At 51.2% G+C, this 18,067-nt stretch overlaps 1 protein-coding gene across 1 annotated transcript in view; it reads right to left on the minus strand.

Annotated features, from left to right (window-relative positions):
• Positions 1 to 2,389: 2,389 nt before the first annotated feature.
• LOC103914157 (collagen alpha-2(VI) chain-like) overlaps positions 2,390 to 18,067 on the minus strand; it is a 24,185-nt gene continuing 8,507 nt past the window's right edge. The window contains exons 6-28 of the mRNA XM_009320765.1: positions 17,690 to 17,743; positions 17,535 to 17,579; positions 17,323 to 17,349; positions 17,023 to 17,049; positions 16,876 to 16,920; positions 15,379 to 15,432; positions 14,933 to 14,995; positions 14,599 to 14,661; positions 13,583 to 13,672; positions 12,655 to 12,717; positions 12,184 to 12,246; positions 11,978 to 12,040; positions 11,404 to 11,466; positions 10,939 to 10,989; positions 10,513 to 10,548; positions 10,068 to 10,130; positions 9,759 to 9,821; positions 9,436 to 9,471; positions 9,132 to 9,177; positions 8,408 to 8,560; positions 7,697 to 8,149; positions 7,323 to 7,361; positions 2,390 to 4,336 (exon numbers count right to left, since the gene is read on the minus strand). Coding sequence (XP_009319040.1) covers positions 4,041 to 4,336; positions 7,323 to 7,361; positions 7,697 to 8,149; positions 8,408 to 8,560; positions 9,132 to 9,177; positions 9,436 to 9,471; positions 9,759 to 9,821; positions 10,068 to 10,130; positions 10,513 to 10,548; positions 10,939 to 10,989; positions 11,404 to 11,466; positions 11,978 to 12,040; positions 12,184 to 12,246; positions 12,655 to 12,717; positions 13,583 to 13,672; positions 14,599 to 14,661; positions 14,933 to 14,995; positions 15,379 to 15,432; positions 16,876 to 16,920; positions 17,023 to 17,049; positions 17,323 to 17,349; positions 17,535 to 17,579; positions 17,690 to 17,743 — 1,956 coding nt within the window. The 3' untranslated portion in view covers positions 2,390 to 4,040. The remainder of the gene's footprint in view (positions 4,337 to 7,322; positions 7,362 to 7,696; positions 8,150 to 8,407; positions 8,561 to 9,131; positions 9,178 to 9,435; positions 9,472 to 9,758; positions 9,822 to 10,067; positions 10,131 to 10,512; positions 10,549 to 10,938; positions 10,990 to 11,403; positions 11,467 to 11,977; positions 12,041 to 12,183; positions 12,247 to 12,654; positions 12,718 to 13,582; positions 13,673 to 14,598; positions 14,662 to 14,932; positions 14,996 to 15,378; positions 15,433 to 16,875; positions 16,921 to 17,022; positions 17,050 to 17,322; positions 17,350 to 17,534; positions 17,580 to 17,689; positions 17,744 to 18,067) is intronic.

An 18,067-nucleotide genomic window follows, 5' to 3' on the forward strand; every position in this document is an offset into this window, starting at 1 on the left:
GGCAGGGTGCTGACCCGGTGTAATTCCTTGTCTCAGCTGAGCAACAAATGGATCACTGTTTAGTACCTTAGTACTATGTGTGTAGTCAACATTCGGCAAACAGAAGTTGTATTTTAAGCAAAATAGATTCATGCACTCTTGACACTACAGAGACAGTGTCCAACATGAATCCAACAGCACAAGATAGTGTAGCAGAAGCTCTGATGGTGCATGTCGTTGAGCTTGCAGACTATTTGGCACCACTTCTGTCCATGACAAAACAGTCAAACCTGATGCAGGAACTTCTGCTGGTACTTGTGGTTTAACCTAACTCGTTGGACATTGCAAAAGTCTGTGGTTGTTTCTGTATCATGTTCCCTGACCTTGTAGACTGGCATTTCTCCTTAGCCCACGCTGTAAAACATCTACAATGATGGCATGCCTTGAATGGTGCTTACTGCACGTTGTCTTACTGCTAACAACAGGCTTCTGCAATACCAGTTCCGACTGCAGTAGAAACCAATCTCCAAGCGTTGCTTTTTCCCCCATGAGCTTTTTGAATATCGCATTTTGAAATTCAACTGTGATACTCCACTCCTTTAAAGCAATAAAGATATGTACTCACCTCTGCCCAACCTTCCTTGAGAAATGTTGTCTAAAGGTACATTGATGCTGCAGTTCCCAGTACACAGGCGCTGCTGCCACAAGGATACTTTGCCTTGGCAGTGCCTGCATTCCTGGTCCTCACCTGCTCTGTGTAGTCGTGGAGGGGAAAAGGAAGGAAGGCATGCCCCTTGCAACCACACAGTCCGAAATCTACATAGGGGTCTGCAAAAGCAGGTGGAAGCAAGCAGGTGGAAGTGAGGGCTGCATACTGTGTTGGAGAAGTGTTACCAGTCTGTCTCCCCCGATGCTTGTCTACACGTAGTCACGTTTCTTGAGACAACAAGCAAGATCCACCCACCTCCCACATAACCCGAAGCAAGCCTTAAGAGCTCCTAGTTAAGCAGACCGCGGCTGAGAGCAGCATCACTCCATGGAGCTTCAGTGAGAGTGTAACGCATCTCTGGCTCTCCAGGCAGCCTCTACTGCAGGAGCACTCCCCAGAGACACTCCGCTTGCTCCTCAGCCCTCACGGCTGCAGAGGGCTGCCTTCGAGCTGTGTGATAAGATGCCTTTACATATGAGTTATCCCATGGGAACATAACAGATGCAAGGCAGCACAGCAAAACCTTGGGTTTGTCCTGTTCAGTGTCATGCTTCAGTTGCAGCTTGTTCCCATTTCTGGGAGGCTGAGGACCTGAGCACCCTTTCCTGCAGCAAGGAACAAGATTCTCGTCCTTAACTGGGAGATAAGCTCTTGGAGGCACCATCACGAATTAGGCCAACTAAGATCTTCACATCATGTTTTTAATTGGAGCACCAGTCCTTCTCATGCGGCTTACAGCAAGGCACGAATGCCTGCAGCTCACTGTACTGCATATGGTGTGCTAGGACACAGCTGAGGACATCTAACAGAGATAGCACAAAAAGCAGAAATACCATTGATTTTCCTGTCATTAGCAATCCTGTCATTAGTTACCACATGTGCAGAGTAACCCCATCCATTCACATCATGTTCCTGCTTCTTCTAAAACCTGGGTAACTTGTATTTCCTCTATTGTTTCACAGTGTTGACAGTGGAGATGAAAGCAACAGTGAGATGGGGACTGACCTCCCAGCCCTTTCTGGGGCTTCCCCCTTTCACATCCCCTCCCTGATCTGTGTCCTTCCTTTGCCCAAGAGCTTCACTGAAGGAACCACTGCTGTGATGAAATCTATCTGGTTTTATCAGAGGGATTAGCCAGGATTATGTTAGCAAAACACCACTACACCCCCTTGCCTCTGTCTAACAAGGGCCAACACAAATACTGCTCAGGCAAAGGGACATCTCTCTTTTTTTTTTCATCTTTTTTTTTTTTTATCTCTCTTTTTTTTTTTCCATAATGAGTTGAAGGTTTTCGAGAGGTAAAAAACTTGGTTTCCAATGTTGCAGTGCTTTGCTAGGAAATATTTCCAAAGGAAATGAAATAAACAGCCATTGTGTGATGAGGTCTAAACCCCCTTTACTGAAGTCTTGCCGAATCCTCATCTTGTTCAGCAAGACGTCCCAGCCCTGAGATGTTCTCTTCAAATCAGTGTTTCTTTGGGGCTTTTCCTCTAGCATCATGGCTGGAGCATCTTAACTACTCTGAGTTCAGTCGTCTTACTTGCATCCCAACAGGCTAAGTCATATGCTACTTTTGGGATAAAAATCAAAACAGATTGGGGAGCTTGGCTTTGCACAGACTATCTGCAATATGTGGATTATGACCAGACACTAGCATATGGACTCACACAGGCAGATCCGCATCCTTTTGCCTTCACCTAAAACTCTGAGCACACCATTTAAAGCTCTCTGAACAATTTTCCCTCCCTTATATGCCAACAGCGGAGTTCTCTAAGCTCCATGTCCCTATAGACTGGGAGCAAAAAGTGCTGAAAACTTGGAAGACTATTTTTGTGCAGCGCATCTGACCTGCTCATGTGCTGAGCGACACAAACACCTCCCCTGCGTGCTTGTCACCGGATGGCTTCTAGCCTAGACTGGCAAGCCCCAGATGTTGAAAACACCGTAAGAAGTTCCAAGTGGACAAATTCCTCATTCCAGTTCCCATGCCTGAGCTTGGCAACTGGCTCCACTTTGCACACCTGGAAACATTACAGCCCAACTGCATTTTTGAAGACTGTACATTTCCCTTCTGCCCATTAAATATGACATTTGCTCAGTATACTTTATTGCAATAATACCATGTCAGTTAGAGAGGCTGCAAAATTCACTTGCCAGCAGTAAACACTTCTACTCTTATGTCTGCACATGAAACGCCATTTTCTCTTCTTACAGCTTGAGAGGGCAATAGTTATTCTGGAGGCAGGAATGGCAGTCACCTGCCTGACTTCTTGTGAAAACCAGGGGCAGCTGACCTCATGGAAATATCACTCCTCATCTAAATGCATGTACCCACAGCACAAGTGGTGGGTCTGTAGTCTCTTTGAACCAAACTAGCACGGGGTATGGATTGAATGGATTATATTACAAATTTAAATACTTGCTTTTAAATAGCTCATGTAACGTATCACAGAGGTTTGACTGTGCAGTCATGGATTTCTGCTTTGGACTGCCTAGCCCTACATAACCTCTACCTCTTGGATATGAACAGGTACATGTTGCTAATTAAGACAGAAGAAACACGAATGTACAAGCAGAGAAAAAGGCAGAGGGAGCTCATACAGCTTCTGAGAGAAGCACTCCCCAGGTTTTGGTGCTCTTGATGGAAAGCCAGGGTTGCCCCTTCTCCCGTACTGTTTGATCTTTCCCCTCAATATCCCCAACTGCCCACTGAACAGTTGTAAAGAGACACTCACTGGAGATGCACCTTGCTTTGCCAGTCTTGCCACACAAATGGTTTGCAGGACCCAAAGAAAGCCCTTATGGTAACGCAGCAAGAGGATGCAGAAGATGCTTCAGAAGCAGTGAGCAAATACATACGCAGGAAGGCATGGGAAAAGCGCATTGTTAGGCTCTCTGCAAAAGAGGGGCTCGCTCTGGCCCTCAGCCATGTGCGTGCCGGCAGTCTCCTTGGTGGAGCCTGGTGCTTGCGCATTGCTGAGGGCTGGGACACGCTAGCCTGCCAGAGCAGGGTGGGAGTGTGGTAGGGCTGGAGGGGCACAGCATGGCTGGCTCAGAGACCGAGGCAACGCAGCTCCTCTGCAGAAAAGCAGTGGGCAAAACAAGAGCATCTCTTGACATCACTGGAGAAAGCCACCATGTTCATCAGCCAGCCATGCCAGAGAGGACTGCCCCTTGTGTCACATCCCCAGCTGAGCGCAACCAAGCTGTTTCACTGCCTGTGTTTCTCCTAAACTAAAGGCATCTACCAATGTACCTGTCCCCTCTGCCAAACAGGCACTCGAGGAAAGTTGATTACCACCTCCACTAAACCTCTGCCTCCACCTGCTTCATGCAATCTCTAACAGAGATGTCAGCAAAGCCCTAGCACAGTTTCTGGGTCCCCCACAATCTCGCTGTGCACCATTTTGAAGGTGTCAATGAACAAGTCCATCCACTCTTGCCGCTCATTTCCAGTGGCAAACTTGGCTTTTTCGGCGGTAAAGGCCAAAGTGGCCACCAGCTGGGTGTACATGCTGGGGTCCTGGTTTTCCCGCGTGGAGTTTAGGAACTGGGCGATCGAGTGTATGGTGCTGGGGAAATCTATGTTGACTCCCTCTTCCATGGGGCGGAAAATAAGTGGGTTTACGTTCCCAGGGTTCCTGTCATCTGCAAGTGAGCGTCAAAAGAATATTTTCAGGGCTTGCTAGCAATGGCTGTGTCTCTGAATGCTACCTGGCTTTCCTACATGCACTGCACCAGAGAAGAACAGAGCTAATGAGGGACAGAGAAGTAAAGACCAAAGCCAGAATTTAAATCTTTCTGCCACTTTTATGTCTGAGGAACCATGGGATTCGTGCCAAAATCAATCACACATCAACCGAGAGACCTCAGAAAATGACATGAATCCTTAATTGTCCAGTTCCTTCCCACTCATCCAGCATAGGCAAGATGGAGAAAGAGCAGCACTCAGGAAGAGGGCCACGGGGTCCAGGTTCTTTCTGCATATGGGATTCAGCCATCACGTAGCTTTGAACTCTACTATGTGCAAACTGTACACATGATGCTGTACAGCCAGAAAGACATCTAAGGGACAGCATTATGTGAACTCCTTGCCTGGCACTGAGCCCACTGCGCTTTGGCTAGAGTCACTGCCCTGCGGTGTGCAATGCTCCTGTGTGGTGTCCAGGCTAGTCAGGACTCCGAGAACCTCTGTCTCCACTTGGCTGTGCTGAACTTAAATTCAAATAACATCCCAAAGCCCAAAGCAAAGCCTTTTGCGTGGGTTAGAAAGAGCATCACAGAGCGTCATGCGGTTTCTATTGAAGCAAGTGGTCAGTTCAGATTTGCTCAGCATTTAACCCATTTAACAATCCAGCATCCTGTTAGCACCACAGTAATCGATGGGTGGTAACAGAGAGACAAGGGTCTGCCCTGAAAACAGGAAAACCTGGATTTCCTTAGGCAAAGCACTGAGGCAGCATGCCTTCAGCTGCAGATGTGAACCCGAAGTGGTGACGTGCCTGGCTCTGCAAGGCAGCAGGGAGGAAGCTGGAGTATATCTAATACCTGTCCCTCTCTGTGCTTTGCTGACAATACCCAGGCTGGAGCTGGGGTACCTGGCACGAGCAATTGATTTGCTCCTTAAAGTGCCAGGACTGCAACTCTGACAGCCATGGGGCCAAGAACAGGGCTGGGTGTACCTGACTCCCTGACCTGAACCTGTCTGGCCTGTCTACGACTGGACACATGCATTGGATGTGCACAAAGCTCACTCACATACCCTGCAAAGGGCACTGTCTCTGTCCAAAGCGTTTGCACGTGAATTGGCACCAACTCTTGAGATGTTCTCGGAGAACCAGAGGAAGCTGAGCACTGAGCTCAGCCCCAGGCTCTGCCACATGCCTTATGTCACATCTTATCCAACACGTTCCCTTGCCACTAGGCAAGTGTGATCATTGCAAATTCTTCTAAATGATGACAGCAATGCATCATGGACTATCCAGTGCGGCAGGTGGAAGGCGCTTTGCCCAAAGGCCCCTGAATCCCTGGGTATCACTTATAACTTGATCTACCGGGCCTAGCACAGATCCTTGCACACCAGGACAACTTTTGCCCATGCTGAGATGGGTGTACTGGCACTTTCACAGAAGGCCCACACCTACCCAGCCATGTCACTCCACCTCCCATGTCCTCTGGGGCGCAGGTGTAGGGCCTGCACTTGATCTGGCATGCCTACGGCATGGCTTGAGGGATTCGCCCAAGAGGGAACCCCCTCAGATGCTTTCTCAAGCCATTTCTGTTCTGGTCCCCAAGACTGTCAGGTACCAGCGAACTGTTCTCACCTTGCATCAGGAACAGAAACACCCAAGTGCACTACAGGGAAAGGACCGCCAACTTCGCCTTGCTTTGGAGGGCTTTGATGGCCCAAGCCTAGGAGAACATGAGCGCACCACTGCTTGGGTCAGTCTCTCTGCTGCAGTGTTCCTCAGAAATGGGGAGGCTGCAAAGACCAAATCCTTTGAAGACACCTGAGCAGTCACCAGTATGGCATGGGGAAGTCGCCTCCTTGTGCACAGATCCGCAGGACAAAGCTCCTCAGAGGACACTACAGAGGAGCCTGTGTGGATAGCTCAAGCATCATGGTTGGGCATTGTGCTCTCTGCATGGCCAGGTGCAAATACTCAAAATACTAGTGAGAGATTTTAGACGGGAATAATTATAGCTTTTCTGTCTTCAGATTTCTGAGCAACCTGGGACCAGTTTTCCTTTGTTTTGTATGGAAACGAAGGAACTTCTTTGAAAATGAAATTTGAGATTCTGTATAATACTGAGTTGAAGCTTGGGACTTTCACAAAAACATTCACGGCAAGACTAGAGGTAAAAATTGCAAGAACTGGCAAAACTTTGTCCCCTCCAAGTGTATATCAGCAAATAGTGCATCTATTGTATTTAAACAGGCACAGAGACTCAAACAGACAGGATCTCTAGGAATTCAGGTTGCAGACCTGCCCCTTAACAAGCAAAATGTGATCAAGTAAAGCTACCTGCAGCGAGCAGCAGCCGTCTCCTTTACACCTGAGGATCCTTACAGCCTTTTTCCTTTAATCCAACATCCTGAGTTAATTGTTAATTAAATACAGCCAGCGTTAGAAAAGCCAAAGCTTTGAGTCCACTACGGTGTCATTTTCCAAATGGTCCCTACCCACTGCTCTGCCCTTGTCACTCCCAAGGAGCATCCTGCCCAGTGCTGCAGGTTGGGCTCTGCATTTCAAAGGTCGCATGGGTGGGAGAGTTTAGCAAGGGGGTTTTGACTTGATGTATAAGAGACATGGAACAAGTGAGAAATTAATTGCTGAGTTTGGAGTTCAAAACCTGGTGGCTCCCAGGAATTGGGACAGGGAGAAATATCAGGGCTGAGCCATGCTGGTCCTCTAACTTGGTGCACTTGTACCTACCTGTGCAGAGAACTCAGAGAGACAGGAAAAGAGCAGGAGATGAAACTCCTCGTGTAAAGTAACACTATTTCCTGAACTCCTGCCATCCAAAGGGAATGAACAGGGTTGCACACCCCCCTCTCATTCCTGAGCCTTGTACACTCTCCCCCAGACCTACCACTTTGTGCAGATGGCATGAAGCTACTTGTAATGTTTACCTGTCTGACAGGGCAGCTCAGGGCAGACGATCTGTGGATCTGGAAGGAAAAGAAACAAGGAAAACTGAGTGATGTGCTGCCATCCCCCTTCACAGTTTGCACAGTCAGGGTGGCAGGGCAAGATCTCTTACAAGGGGAAAGGACTCCAAAGGACTGCCCCAAAAGGCTGGCCTGTATCTGAGAAAGGACTGTTTATCCAGGGCTACGTAACGGTCAGCCCCCACCATGAATGACCCAGCTTATGAGCTGTTGACCAACCTGCTGAGACACAGTGCCTCTGCAATTGTCGCAACACACCATATAGGCCTCCCATCCCAAACCCTGTGGGTGAAAACTCCAGTTCCAGTATGAACTGTGCAAGAACAGGTGCAGACCTGGGCAGAGCACGTCTTCCATCTTGTCAATGAATTCCTCTGCCACCAGGTCCGAGAAGAGCCTCATCTTCTGGACTCGCTGGGGTTCATTGCAGGCGATGGAGACCAGGGTCTCGCTCTGTTCTGGCTGATCAAACATGTCTCCAATGCCAATGGTGTTGACAACCACATCTCTACCACAAAGAGCCCCTAGGTTCTTGTCATCATCCCGGGGGTCATAGCGCCCATCTGTGATCACCACAGCAAACACTTGGGCTTTCTCTCGCCTGCTTTCCTTGATGAGCTTGTTGTAGGCAAACTGAAGGGCAGATGGTGTCCAGGTGCCTCCAGCGATCCACTCCAGGCGCTTCACTGCTTCCTTGAAGCTCGACAGTGAATCAATGCGCTCATCATCAAGCTTGATGGCTTCGAATGTCCCCTCGTGACTGTACTGCACCACCCCAACACGGGCACCTGCCAATGAAGCGTCACATTACTTGCCTTTGCATCCTCAGTGAGAAGTGGAGAAAGTCAGCAAAATTTTGTATCAACAAAGAGCTGCCCAATTGGCCTACAAAGCTGGGAAGGGAAGAGGGAAGAGCAGAAACTGCTGCGAAAATGCTGGACAGATGGATTGCGGCCCTGGGCAGCTACAGACAAATGTGGAAGCTGGAGGGATACAAGACCCTTTTCTTTTCCCCATGCCCCACTCTGTCCCCACACAGTCCAGACCTGTCTGCGACTTGGGGTCCTTGGCAATCGAGCCCAGCCGGCTGACCACGTTGACAACAAAATTTTTCTCCAGGGTGAAGTTGGTGTAGCCAATACTCTCTGAGCTGTCTATGACGAACATGATGTCCAGGGCACCACAGCGCTTCTCACAGTCTGGGGAGAGGGACAGAAGGAGGAAAACATGAAGGTCAGTGATGGTGGGAACAAGAGCTACCAGGGCAGAAGAGACCCTCTGTGGGAAGACAGAGACAGTTAGCATCACAGCAAGCATCCACAGGGTTTGTGGTGCTGCCCGCAGCCGGCAGCATAGGGAGGATTTTACATACATCTTTGTGTCAACGTATATCGAAAGAAACCTTTTTAATCTTGCTGTGTAATACACTCTATCCTATTATCTGGACCATGCAACTCTATATTACAGCTCACTGCTCCTGTGATGTCAGAGCTAAATTTTGGGAGGTAAGCCAGGCTGCCCCTGCAGTGCTGCTGCACTCAGTGGTGGGCTGGGACCAGGGTGAGCAGGGAAGGACTTCCCGTGGTGTCTCCTCTGCAGGGTACAGAGCTGTGCAGAGAGGCAAAGAGCCCACCGTGCCAGCGGCTCAGCTCACGGGGCAGAGCTCCCTCAAGGGAGTTCCTGAAGAATGAGGCAGCCTCTGGTGACCCCCTTTCCCCGTTCCTTGAGTGGTCGTTCCCCTGCCCCGGGGAGAGGTAATGGTCTGCTCACCACAGCATCCGCACGTCTCTCGCACATAGGTCATCACGTCGCAGTCCTGCCAGCAAAGGGGTGCAGGGTGAATGCCTCCCTCCCCTTACACAGCATCCGTCCCCTCTAAGGGAAAGGCTCCCCTTTCCCTTCCCACCCAGCTGGCCCCTTCTCCTCTTTCCTTGGCTCCTGTGGGAAGCCACAAGCCACCTCTGCGGGGCAGTGGCAGGACCTGATGCCCTGTTTCATTCTCAGGCTGTGCACGGCAAAGCCACGGTTGCTCCAGGAGGAAGAGCACCGGGGGCTGCAGAGCAGTGCTACTTACAGTCAGGCCAGGATCTCCTGGTGGGCCGGGGGTCCCCTGTAAGAAGAGCACAGGGATTTCAGGCACAGTTTTCCCATGAGCTCCCTTTTTGAGAACTAGACATCAAAGCCATCAAAAACATGGCTTTTTGTAGAGGTCTGCCACGGGAAGGGTAGGAAAGCCTTGCTGGGAGCCAGCAGACACGTCTGGCAGCTGGTGTCCCCTCCAGCAAGCCCTGCTGCAGATAGACCCACTGGGGTTCTCTGGGCTTTAGAGCATCAAGAAGTGGGGAGGAGAGGAGGGAGCTGCAGCATCTGCTCAGACACGATGTCATGGTACTGTACCTCGTGGCCTGCTTCACCAGTTGGACCGCGGGGTCCGGGCTCACCTCCTGGGCCAGGATCACCCTGGGGAAGAAGCAAAGAAGGGTCAAATATTTCCCCGGCAAGGCGAGTGATGCAGCCACTGGTGTTCGGGGCTCCTCCTGACCCCCTCATCAGGCACAGCCCTGCTAAACACAGTCACCAGCCAGCCACAGCTGAGCTTGGGGACACGGGGCAGGCAGGAGAGCGGGCAGGGCTGTTCCCAGCACACCTGGCAGAGGTGTGGGAGTGGGACACTGACCCCGCGGGCAGTATGGGAAGTTTGCTTACCGGTTCCCCCTTCTCTCCTTTGGTCCCTTGCACTCCTTTTGGTCCAAGCTCACCTCTTCCTCCCTGCTCAAAGGAAGGAGAAACAGATTTGACACAGAGCACATCTGGATGTGCTCAGGCAGATGCACTGCTGCTATGAGCCCGTCAAAAACACATGCCTGTCTGGCCCGGGAAAGCACCCTCTAAACTAGCAGCTCAGTGCAGAGCAAATAAACAGTGTTTACACAGGCATTAACTAAGAATAAAGAAGTCTTCAAAGCATATTTTGGATGGTTTCAAAAGGAGGTGGGCTTGGGAGATACACCCAGGCTCTGCAGCTGCAGGGATTAGCCAGGGTAGCTGCCGGCAGGACAGGCTCCTTGGCCATGCACCCAGAGGATCAGGCGACAGCTACTCGGCATTTCAGTCAGTACAAACAACAGGTGACGGAGACGAACACACTCACCTTGGGTCCCGGCTGCCCCTTCTCACCCTTGTCACCCTGCGAAGGGAGAGGAGGGAGAGGTCAGCACCCGACCGGTACCAGCCCCCCACTCTGCACGCATACATCCAAAGTCTGCGGTGAGGGGCAACAAAGCTGAACAGCAAGTGTAGCTTCAGGCTGATGGCTGGGGTGGTGGGCGCAGCCACCTCCCCATCACTCCCATCGAGGCTGGAGTCCTCAGTACCTCTGCCACAAGGCTGATGGAGCCATGGCCAGGTTCAGTCCCGGTGTTCAACCCCCTCACCCCCTTTGTGGGCTTCACTTTTTTGTGACCCTGATCATTTTTCTTCTTCCCTCTTCTCCCAGGCTGCTCAGCTTCAACAGCAACCTCCACCGAAATAGGCTTCCTCATGGTGCATATGTCTGCGCTGGACGAGGCATACTTACCTGCGGTCCTCTGGGTCCAGGGTAGCTAAAGCCAGGTCTGCCTCTGTCACCCTTTGGTAGAAAAAAGATGTCCTGTCAGAAACCAAACCCAGCCTTTCTGACCTGGCGATGCCAGCGACAGCCAGAGCCGTTTTCATCCCCTCTCAGGGTGAGACACTACCAGGAGCCGTGACTTCTGCAGCTGGCCCTGAAACATTGGGAATGGCTGTGCGGAGTGAGGCTTCGCAGGGTCTTGGGGACGTCGCATGCCAGGGACACCCCTGAATCTGTGCAGGGTGAGGGATGTAATCAGAGCTGCCTTGGCCAGGGCAAGACCTGCATCTCTGCCCCATAGGGATGCTCAGGTTTGAGCCATTCCGTTTCTGAAGCACACAAGTTTCTGCAGTGGAAACTGCCTTTTTAAAAAAAACAAAACAAAAACCAAAAACCCCCACAAAAATGCAGAGTTGCATTCAAAGACTTTACCTTCGGTCCTGGTGGGCCGGCATCACCTCTTGGGCCCAAGTCACCAGGGTCCCCACGCGATCCCTGCAGGATAGTGTTGGGGAGAGCAGAGGGAGTGGGTGAGGATTTTCCTTGCAGCTCCCCAGCCACATAGGGGACCGTGCTGGAGAAACCAGCTCTTGAAACGATGCTGCAGAACCATCTCCCCTCCCGATGAGGTTACTGTGATAGTGACTGATTCAGCACTTGGGTTCCCACATCCCGCAGAGCCACACGGATGTCACAGCACTACCGCCACAGTGGGGTGCTGGGCTAACCACAGACCCAAGACAAATGGGCACCCGGGGAGCCCCATCTTCCCTCACCCCATGACCCACTCTGGTGGTCCCTTCTATATTGTCATGGGAACACCTGGGACCAGGAGTGATGGAGAAGCACGTACTCCCGGGTCTTGTGATTTCTCCTTTCCCCAGGGGCTAGCCAGGGCCTCTGGGCTAGTTTTTAGCCTCGCTGAGAAAATGTCAGGCAGGCTCCCCTTGGGAGGGACAGTGCAGCCAGCTTAACACAGTCACACAGATGCCCCAGGATGACTTACTATCTTGCCTGGCTCTCCCACAGCACCTGAAGGGCCTCGGGGTCCTGGCAGTCCTTGGTCTCCCTGCAAAGCAAAGCAAGAAGCAAGAATGTACAGAGGCAGGTATAGGCAGGTGTGCATGAGGAGGAAAGCCAGGTGAGCTGCCCCAGACAGCAGCAGTGCTCTCCCTCCCTCCTAGCTGTCACCAACCCCTGCTTTGTGCTTACCCTTGATCCTTTGCTTCCAACCTCACCGGGCAGGCCACGAGGACCCTCTGGACCAGGATCTCCCTGTGAGGAGGGTAAAGATGTTCCTGGTCAGGGATGTCTCCAATGCTGTTTGTGTGCATGGCAGTGCTCCTTGGAGCGAGGAGGCATGATGCCATTCTCAAATCTGGTGTTTCTTGGCTTGAAACACACTGTCAGGGCAGCGTGCTCTCTGAACATGTCTCAGCCTTGAGCTTTGCTACCCTTCATCCCCTCTCTGGATCAAGCCCTGGAAGAGGAGGCTGTACCTGCTGCCACTAGGGCAGGCAGCGGGCACAGTGGAAGCAGAGCACACATGCAGAGCCCACTGGGATCTGCAATTCCCAGCTCTGGTCTTGGACACTTCATGGCTGGGCAGCAGCACATCACACACACACTAGTCCTGTGCATCTTGGGCTCATTTGCAATGGTCTGGGCAGTTGCTTTACTCACCCTTTCTCCTTTGGCCCCAGGAGTGCCTTTGCTGCCTTTCGTCCCTGGATCTCCACGTCGACCCTTGGCAGACACAGAAAGTCACATAAATGGGATGTGAAGATGGATGCTACCTGAACAGTGATGCCTGGCTGCCCTGCCTTCTTCCTCCTGGCCCAAGAGGCGTATCCTTGCCCCCTTAGCAAGCATGTGCCTGGCAGCAGTGTAGCAGGGATGGCCATGCTGGCACTGCTTGGGGGATCTTGCCTTTGGCTTTTGGGAAGCCACAGCCAGACTATTCTTTCAGGAGGGCAGTCACTGCAGTGACCACAAACACTCGTGGTTCATTCCCTCAGGATTAAAGACTCTGCTTTACTTCCAGCTCATCCGGCTTTGCTTCCCCCACCGGATCTTGCACAAGGACACAAGCTGGCTGGGCTCTGGCCTCTTGGTGCTGGTGGAGCCATGCTGCTGTATTCTGCCAGGGAACGTCATCTCCAACCCACTCCCCAAATTTTGCAGTGCCCCATCACATTAGCTTGGGTCTGTGTGGCACCATCAATGTCGTAACACAGCTGTGATTCAATGCTGCCCTTTTCAGAGAGCTCTACTGTAACAGCCACCAGATCTTGACTCTATGAGCTCCTGTGAAAAGCCAGAGGTTTGGGGAACTTGCTAGAGTACAGCCAAAGGGTCCCTGGGCATCCACAGATGCATTTGTGGTTATGTGGGAATACAGGATGCTTCTCTAAGGTGAAATGGTTAACATCAGGCTTAGGATTATGGAAGTACTGCTCTATGAAGATGAGGGAGACAAGGAGATCAGCATCTGTACATCTTTTGGGATGCAGAAGGCAGGGTAGGCAGGCTAAATGGGGCAGTTTCTCCATGAAATTGCATCAGGCTCCCGTGATGTGCCCACTGTCCAGAGAGCTATTCAGACACTTACAGGCTCTCCTTTGGGTCCAGGAGGTCCTGTTTCACCTCTTCCTCCCTTACTTCCAGCAGGCCCTTGAGCTCCAGGGTTGCCTGGAAGTCCCTTGGAGAAGAAAAAGAAATACAATTTGTCGGAAGAGAGGTCAAGGTGCACACACATACACACCTCTTGTCCTGTGTCAAGCAGTCCGCTTGAGCAGATGCGTGTATGAGCACACAACTTATGCTTCCACACTCCCACCATGCCTACATGTCAAACCTATGGGCACAGGCTCCAGCCTTGGGGCAGCGTGATGCTGTGTCACCTTTCCTCCACCAACCAGTGCAAAGGCTTGTCAACTCTTCCTTACAGCATCTGTCCAGCCCTGCCTAAAGCCGGAGGACTATTTCAGCCTCCTCCACTATCTCTGAAGTAACTGGCCATCAGCATAGCAACCCCTTTGGCTATAAGGTCAAGTACAGTGGGTAAAGCCTGTGTTAGATCTCTGAGCAATTAATCGTTAAAGTTTACTCACATGAGTAAAAACAGCCTGCAAACACTGGCACTGCCACAAACACTGAGGAAGTCATGAGACTGTGGCAGGGGAAACCACGGCCAAACAGGGCCTTTCTACCCAGGAGAAGATGGGAAGAGAAGGAAAGATGCAGTGCAATGGATCAGCTAGAAAGGTAAATCCTCCTAAGTCTATTTTGCCTGCTCTCTCTGCTCTGGACAAATGGTCAAGACCCATTCTCATTTTGCTCTGGGCAGCTGCAGGGATGTTGTGCAGTTCCCTCTCCTGTTGCCCACATGACGTTTCCCACTGTACTGGTGGGGACACGCATGGCGGGACACCTCAGTCGACCACCCAGGGGCTTGTGCTGTCTCCATGCTGGTGGGCTAATTTGCAGAATCACCAGGATGCATTGGTAAGCAGTCATTTTTATACTGCGCCTGCCCTGTGACCAGCTGATACTGCTCCGGCTCCATGCCACATGGAGCAGACCCTAGTAAGACACTGCAGACATCTGAATGCTGCATGAACCTACCGGGCTTCCTTTTTCTCCTGGAGGTCCTGGGGGTCCACTGCGACCAGGCCGGCCAGGATCTCCCTGAAACAGTCAGAGAGCAATGGTCATTGCCTGCATCATCATCATCATCATGTTGTTGCGCACCACTGATGTGCACCATGAGGAGCCCAAGGAGCAGGGCCAGCAAGGCTCTTCCCTTGGCTCCTGTGCCTGGTGATGGGATCCAGACCCCAGAGCCTATGGGCTCCATGAGTAGCGAAGGATTTAAGAGTAAATACAGGCAACGGTGTTTAGCTGTCCCCACTGGTGGCCTCTGCCCACACTCTCTGCTCGTTGTTCAGAGCACTTGTACCTTTATGCCTTCGTCTCCTCTTTCACCTTGGTCTCCTGCATCACCTGGGTAGCCATCAGGGCCCTAGGGAGGGAAAGGACAAAGAACCACACATTTTGCAGTGGCAACAATATGCACCTTCCCTGCAGAATAAATCAACTGGCTTAGAAAGTTGCCTTACAGACTAAAATAGTTTTTGCTTGTTGCTACTGTTGATGAAAGGAGCAGCTCCTCCTCTCTGTGTGGAGGGGAGGGACACCGGGGGATCCCAGCTTACTTGCCCATGGAAAGGAGGCACAAAAGAATCAGGCTGTGCTCCCCATTCCAGGGATCCCAGGCCTGGGATCGGATCATGCAATTGGTAGGAAAATGGGCCAGTAACCTCTCGTTGGCCATCTTTTTACTTGTGCAACTCATTCAGCAGCTACACAACTGATGAGCTGAATGAAAGAGTAAAGTGTTCCTACCTTGTCACCGGGGTCTCCCTTGCAGCCTGGTGGTCCAATTCTTCCCAGCTTGCCCTGGAGAGAAAGCATTCAAAAGAAAAAGCTGTAGGTGTCTGAAGGGAAAATATGGCTTTTCTTGTTAACAGTTACTAATTTTTAACATCATCTGCTGACCATACCTGTCATCAACTAGGGAATAAACAGCAAGTGTATTCCTTAAACAGGAGTGCGGTGTGCAGAAACAAATGGAGGAGAAAGTAGCCTAAAAGCCCCGAGTGGCAAGCACAGGTGTTGGTGGGAATTCAAGCATGCTCATCCTGCACACATGCCCTGGGTGATGGACATGTCCCTTGAGGCTGGATTTGGTGGTCACTCACGTCCACGGTTGTGCTGGTCCTCCGTCATACATTTCGCGTCAGAGCAGCTCAGGTCTGCAGTAACCACGCTGCCTGATGGACGCTGTGAGAGCAGCGACCACCTTGCTCTGCACCCCGAAACGGCTTTGTCAGCAGTGCTTAGACAGCTTGCCCCGGATAGAGAGTGGTGGGGACTGAAGGACTTTAGTGTTTTAGAGCTTCAGCAGGCATTTGAGGAGTGGGAAGAAGAACTGGTATTATCTCACAGATGTACTTGGCTGGGTATACAAGAAAGTGCAGAGCAAAATCAACGTGGGCTGGCCAGCGGACAAAGCTAGCTGAAACCATCTCAAATTAGGCTATCCCGCTGCAGTACATCTGCATGGCATGCAGATCTAAGTGAGGTCGTGGACATGAGGACATTTTGGACATGAGGAAAAATTTCTTTACTGAAAGAGTGGGTAAACATTGGAACAGGCTGCCCAGGGAAGGGGTTGAGTCACCATCCCTGGAAGTATTTAAAAGACGTGTAGATGAGGTGCTTAGGGACATGGTTTAGTGGGCATGGTGGTGTTGGGTTGATGGTTGGACTCGATGATCTTAGAGGTCTTTTCCAACCTTAATGATTCTATGATTCTATGATTCTATGTGGCCCTCTACACTCACCATAGAGGGGACAGAGAATTTCAGGGACTTCGTTACAACGTACTTGAACCTGGCTTTAGGGCTTTAATATTAAGGACAAGCAGTAGCTTAGAGATGAAATTTCAAATTCTGTGACAAACTGCCTTGAAAACCAAATTTCTGCAAATCTTTCTGTGCATATGTCCTGTAGGGGTCACTAACACTCAAGATGAGATATCTACACCCAGATGATCCGGCCGTATCACCTCCTGCAGCAGGACTGGCTGTGTTACACATCTAGTTCCTGCAGAGAGCTTGCTGACGAAGGGATAGCACTTCTATGACCCGAATTAATTCATCTCCAGCTAGCTCAAGTATTTCTACAGGACATGCAGAATAATGTGCAAATAAGTTCATAGAAACCTCAGTCAGAACAAAAAGCGTGGGATGGGATAAACAAAACAACCTGTGGGTACAAGGCGGGGTAAAGAAATGAAACATCAGGAGCAACATTACAGGGTGCTCCCAGTAATGTTACCTTCTGTCCATCGGTGCCGTTCCTGCCTGCCAAGCCAGCGGCACCCTGGGATCAAGAGGGAAAAGAAGAGGGATCAGCGATCTGTTAACACACACTCAAGGGTTGGTGGCTGGAACAACACGCAAGTTAGAAAATGTCCTTCCTTACCCTCCGTCCATCGGATCCAATCTCGCCCTGGGGGAAGAAGAGGACAGGAGTCAGCCAGTCTGCCTACATCCCTCCCACCCATTTAGCTCAGTAAAAATGTCAACACTTCACAAGATCATTAGCAATGCCTGAAGGAGACAGGCTTTGGGGTGCCCCTGAAAATCCCTCCCCAAATCTGGAATTACATATTAATAGGGTTGTTATTCTCCCCATTACAGCTAAAGTTTCCCTTTTTTGCAACAGAAAGGTGTGCGTCCCCTGCCAAGTCCCCAGACAGCCATTCAGTCTCTTCTTTCTCACCTTCTCTCCTTTCAGCCCTGGGACGCCCTAGACAAAAAGAAAAGAAGAAGAATGCTGTGTTAATGCCTGGGGATCAGCAGGAGCGGAGGCAGTGGCATGCCGGGGGTCTCGGGTGGGAAACGGGCAGGTGGAGAGGGAGAAGCAGCGCTCCCCCTGCTTTACTAAAAATCAACAAATGCAAAGAGCTCAGTCAGTAGCTATGGGATTCTTACCTTGGGACCAGGGTATCCAATCGGACCTTCAATACCTGGGTCACCCTTTAGGGAAGAAGACACAGAGAGTTAGCTCGAGCATGGCAGAGATGTAGCCCCAGCTAATGCAGGGGCAGCACTGCTGGCTGCAGCGGGGGGGACTTTCCACAACTCACCTGTCGTCCCTTCAGCCCAGGGGAGCCTGGCTCACCCATGTTCCCCTTTGCACCCTAAGGAAAGAAAAAACCCAATGTAAGTCAGGGCTTGGTACTGACTGTGAGAAAATGGCAATTTCTGGGAGCATCAGGCTCACTGTGGCTCTTCCTACAGAGCTTGGGGCAGCGTGCTAGCGGAGCGGGACCTACTTTATTCCGGGGAAGCTGGGGAAAGACTGTATGGGTAGACAAGGACACAGAGGTGGGGGCAGGAGAGTGGGACACCCTGCATATGTGAGAGCTCTGCTCTTGAGGGTGGGAGAATCGGAGACAACTGCTGCCTCACTCCTGTTGTCCTCAGGTGTTGAAGGTGCCGGCTGTGGCTGGGGCACGCCGGGG

This window comes from Pygoscelis adeliae, unplaced genomic scaffold, assembly GCF_000699105.1.
Source record: "Pygoscelis adeliae isolate BGI_AS28 unplaced genomic scaffold, ASM69910v1 Scaffold63, whole genome shotgun sequence".
NCBI classification, from domain to species: domain Eukaryota; kingdom Metazoa; phylum Chordata; class Aves; order Sphenisciformes; family Spheniscidae; genus Pygoscelis; species Pygoscelis adeliae.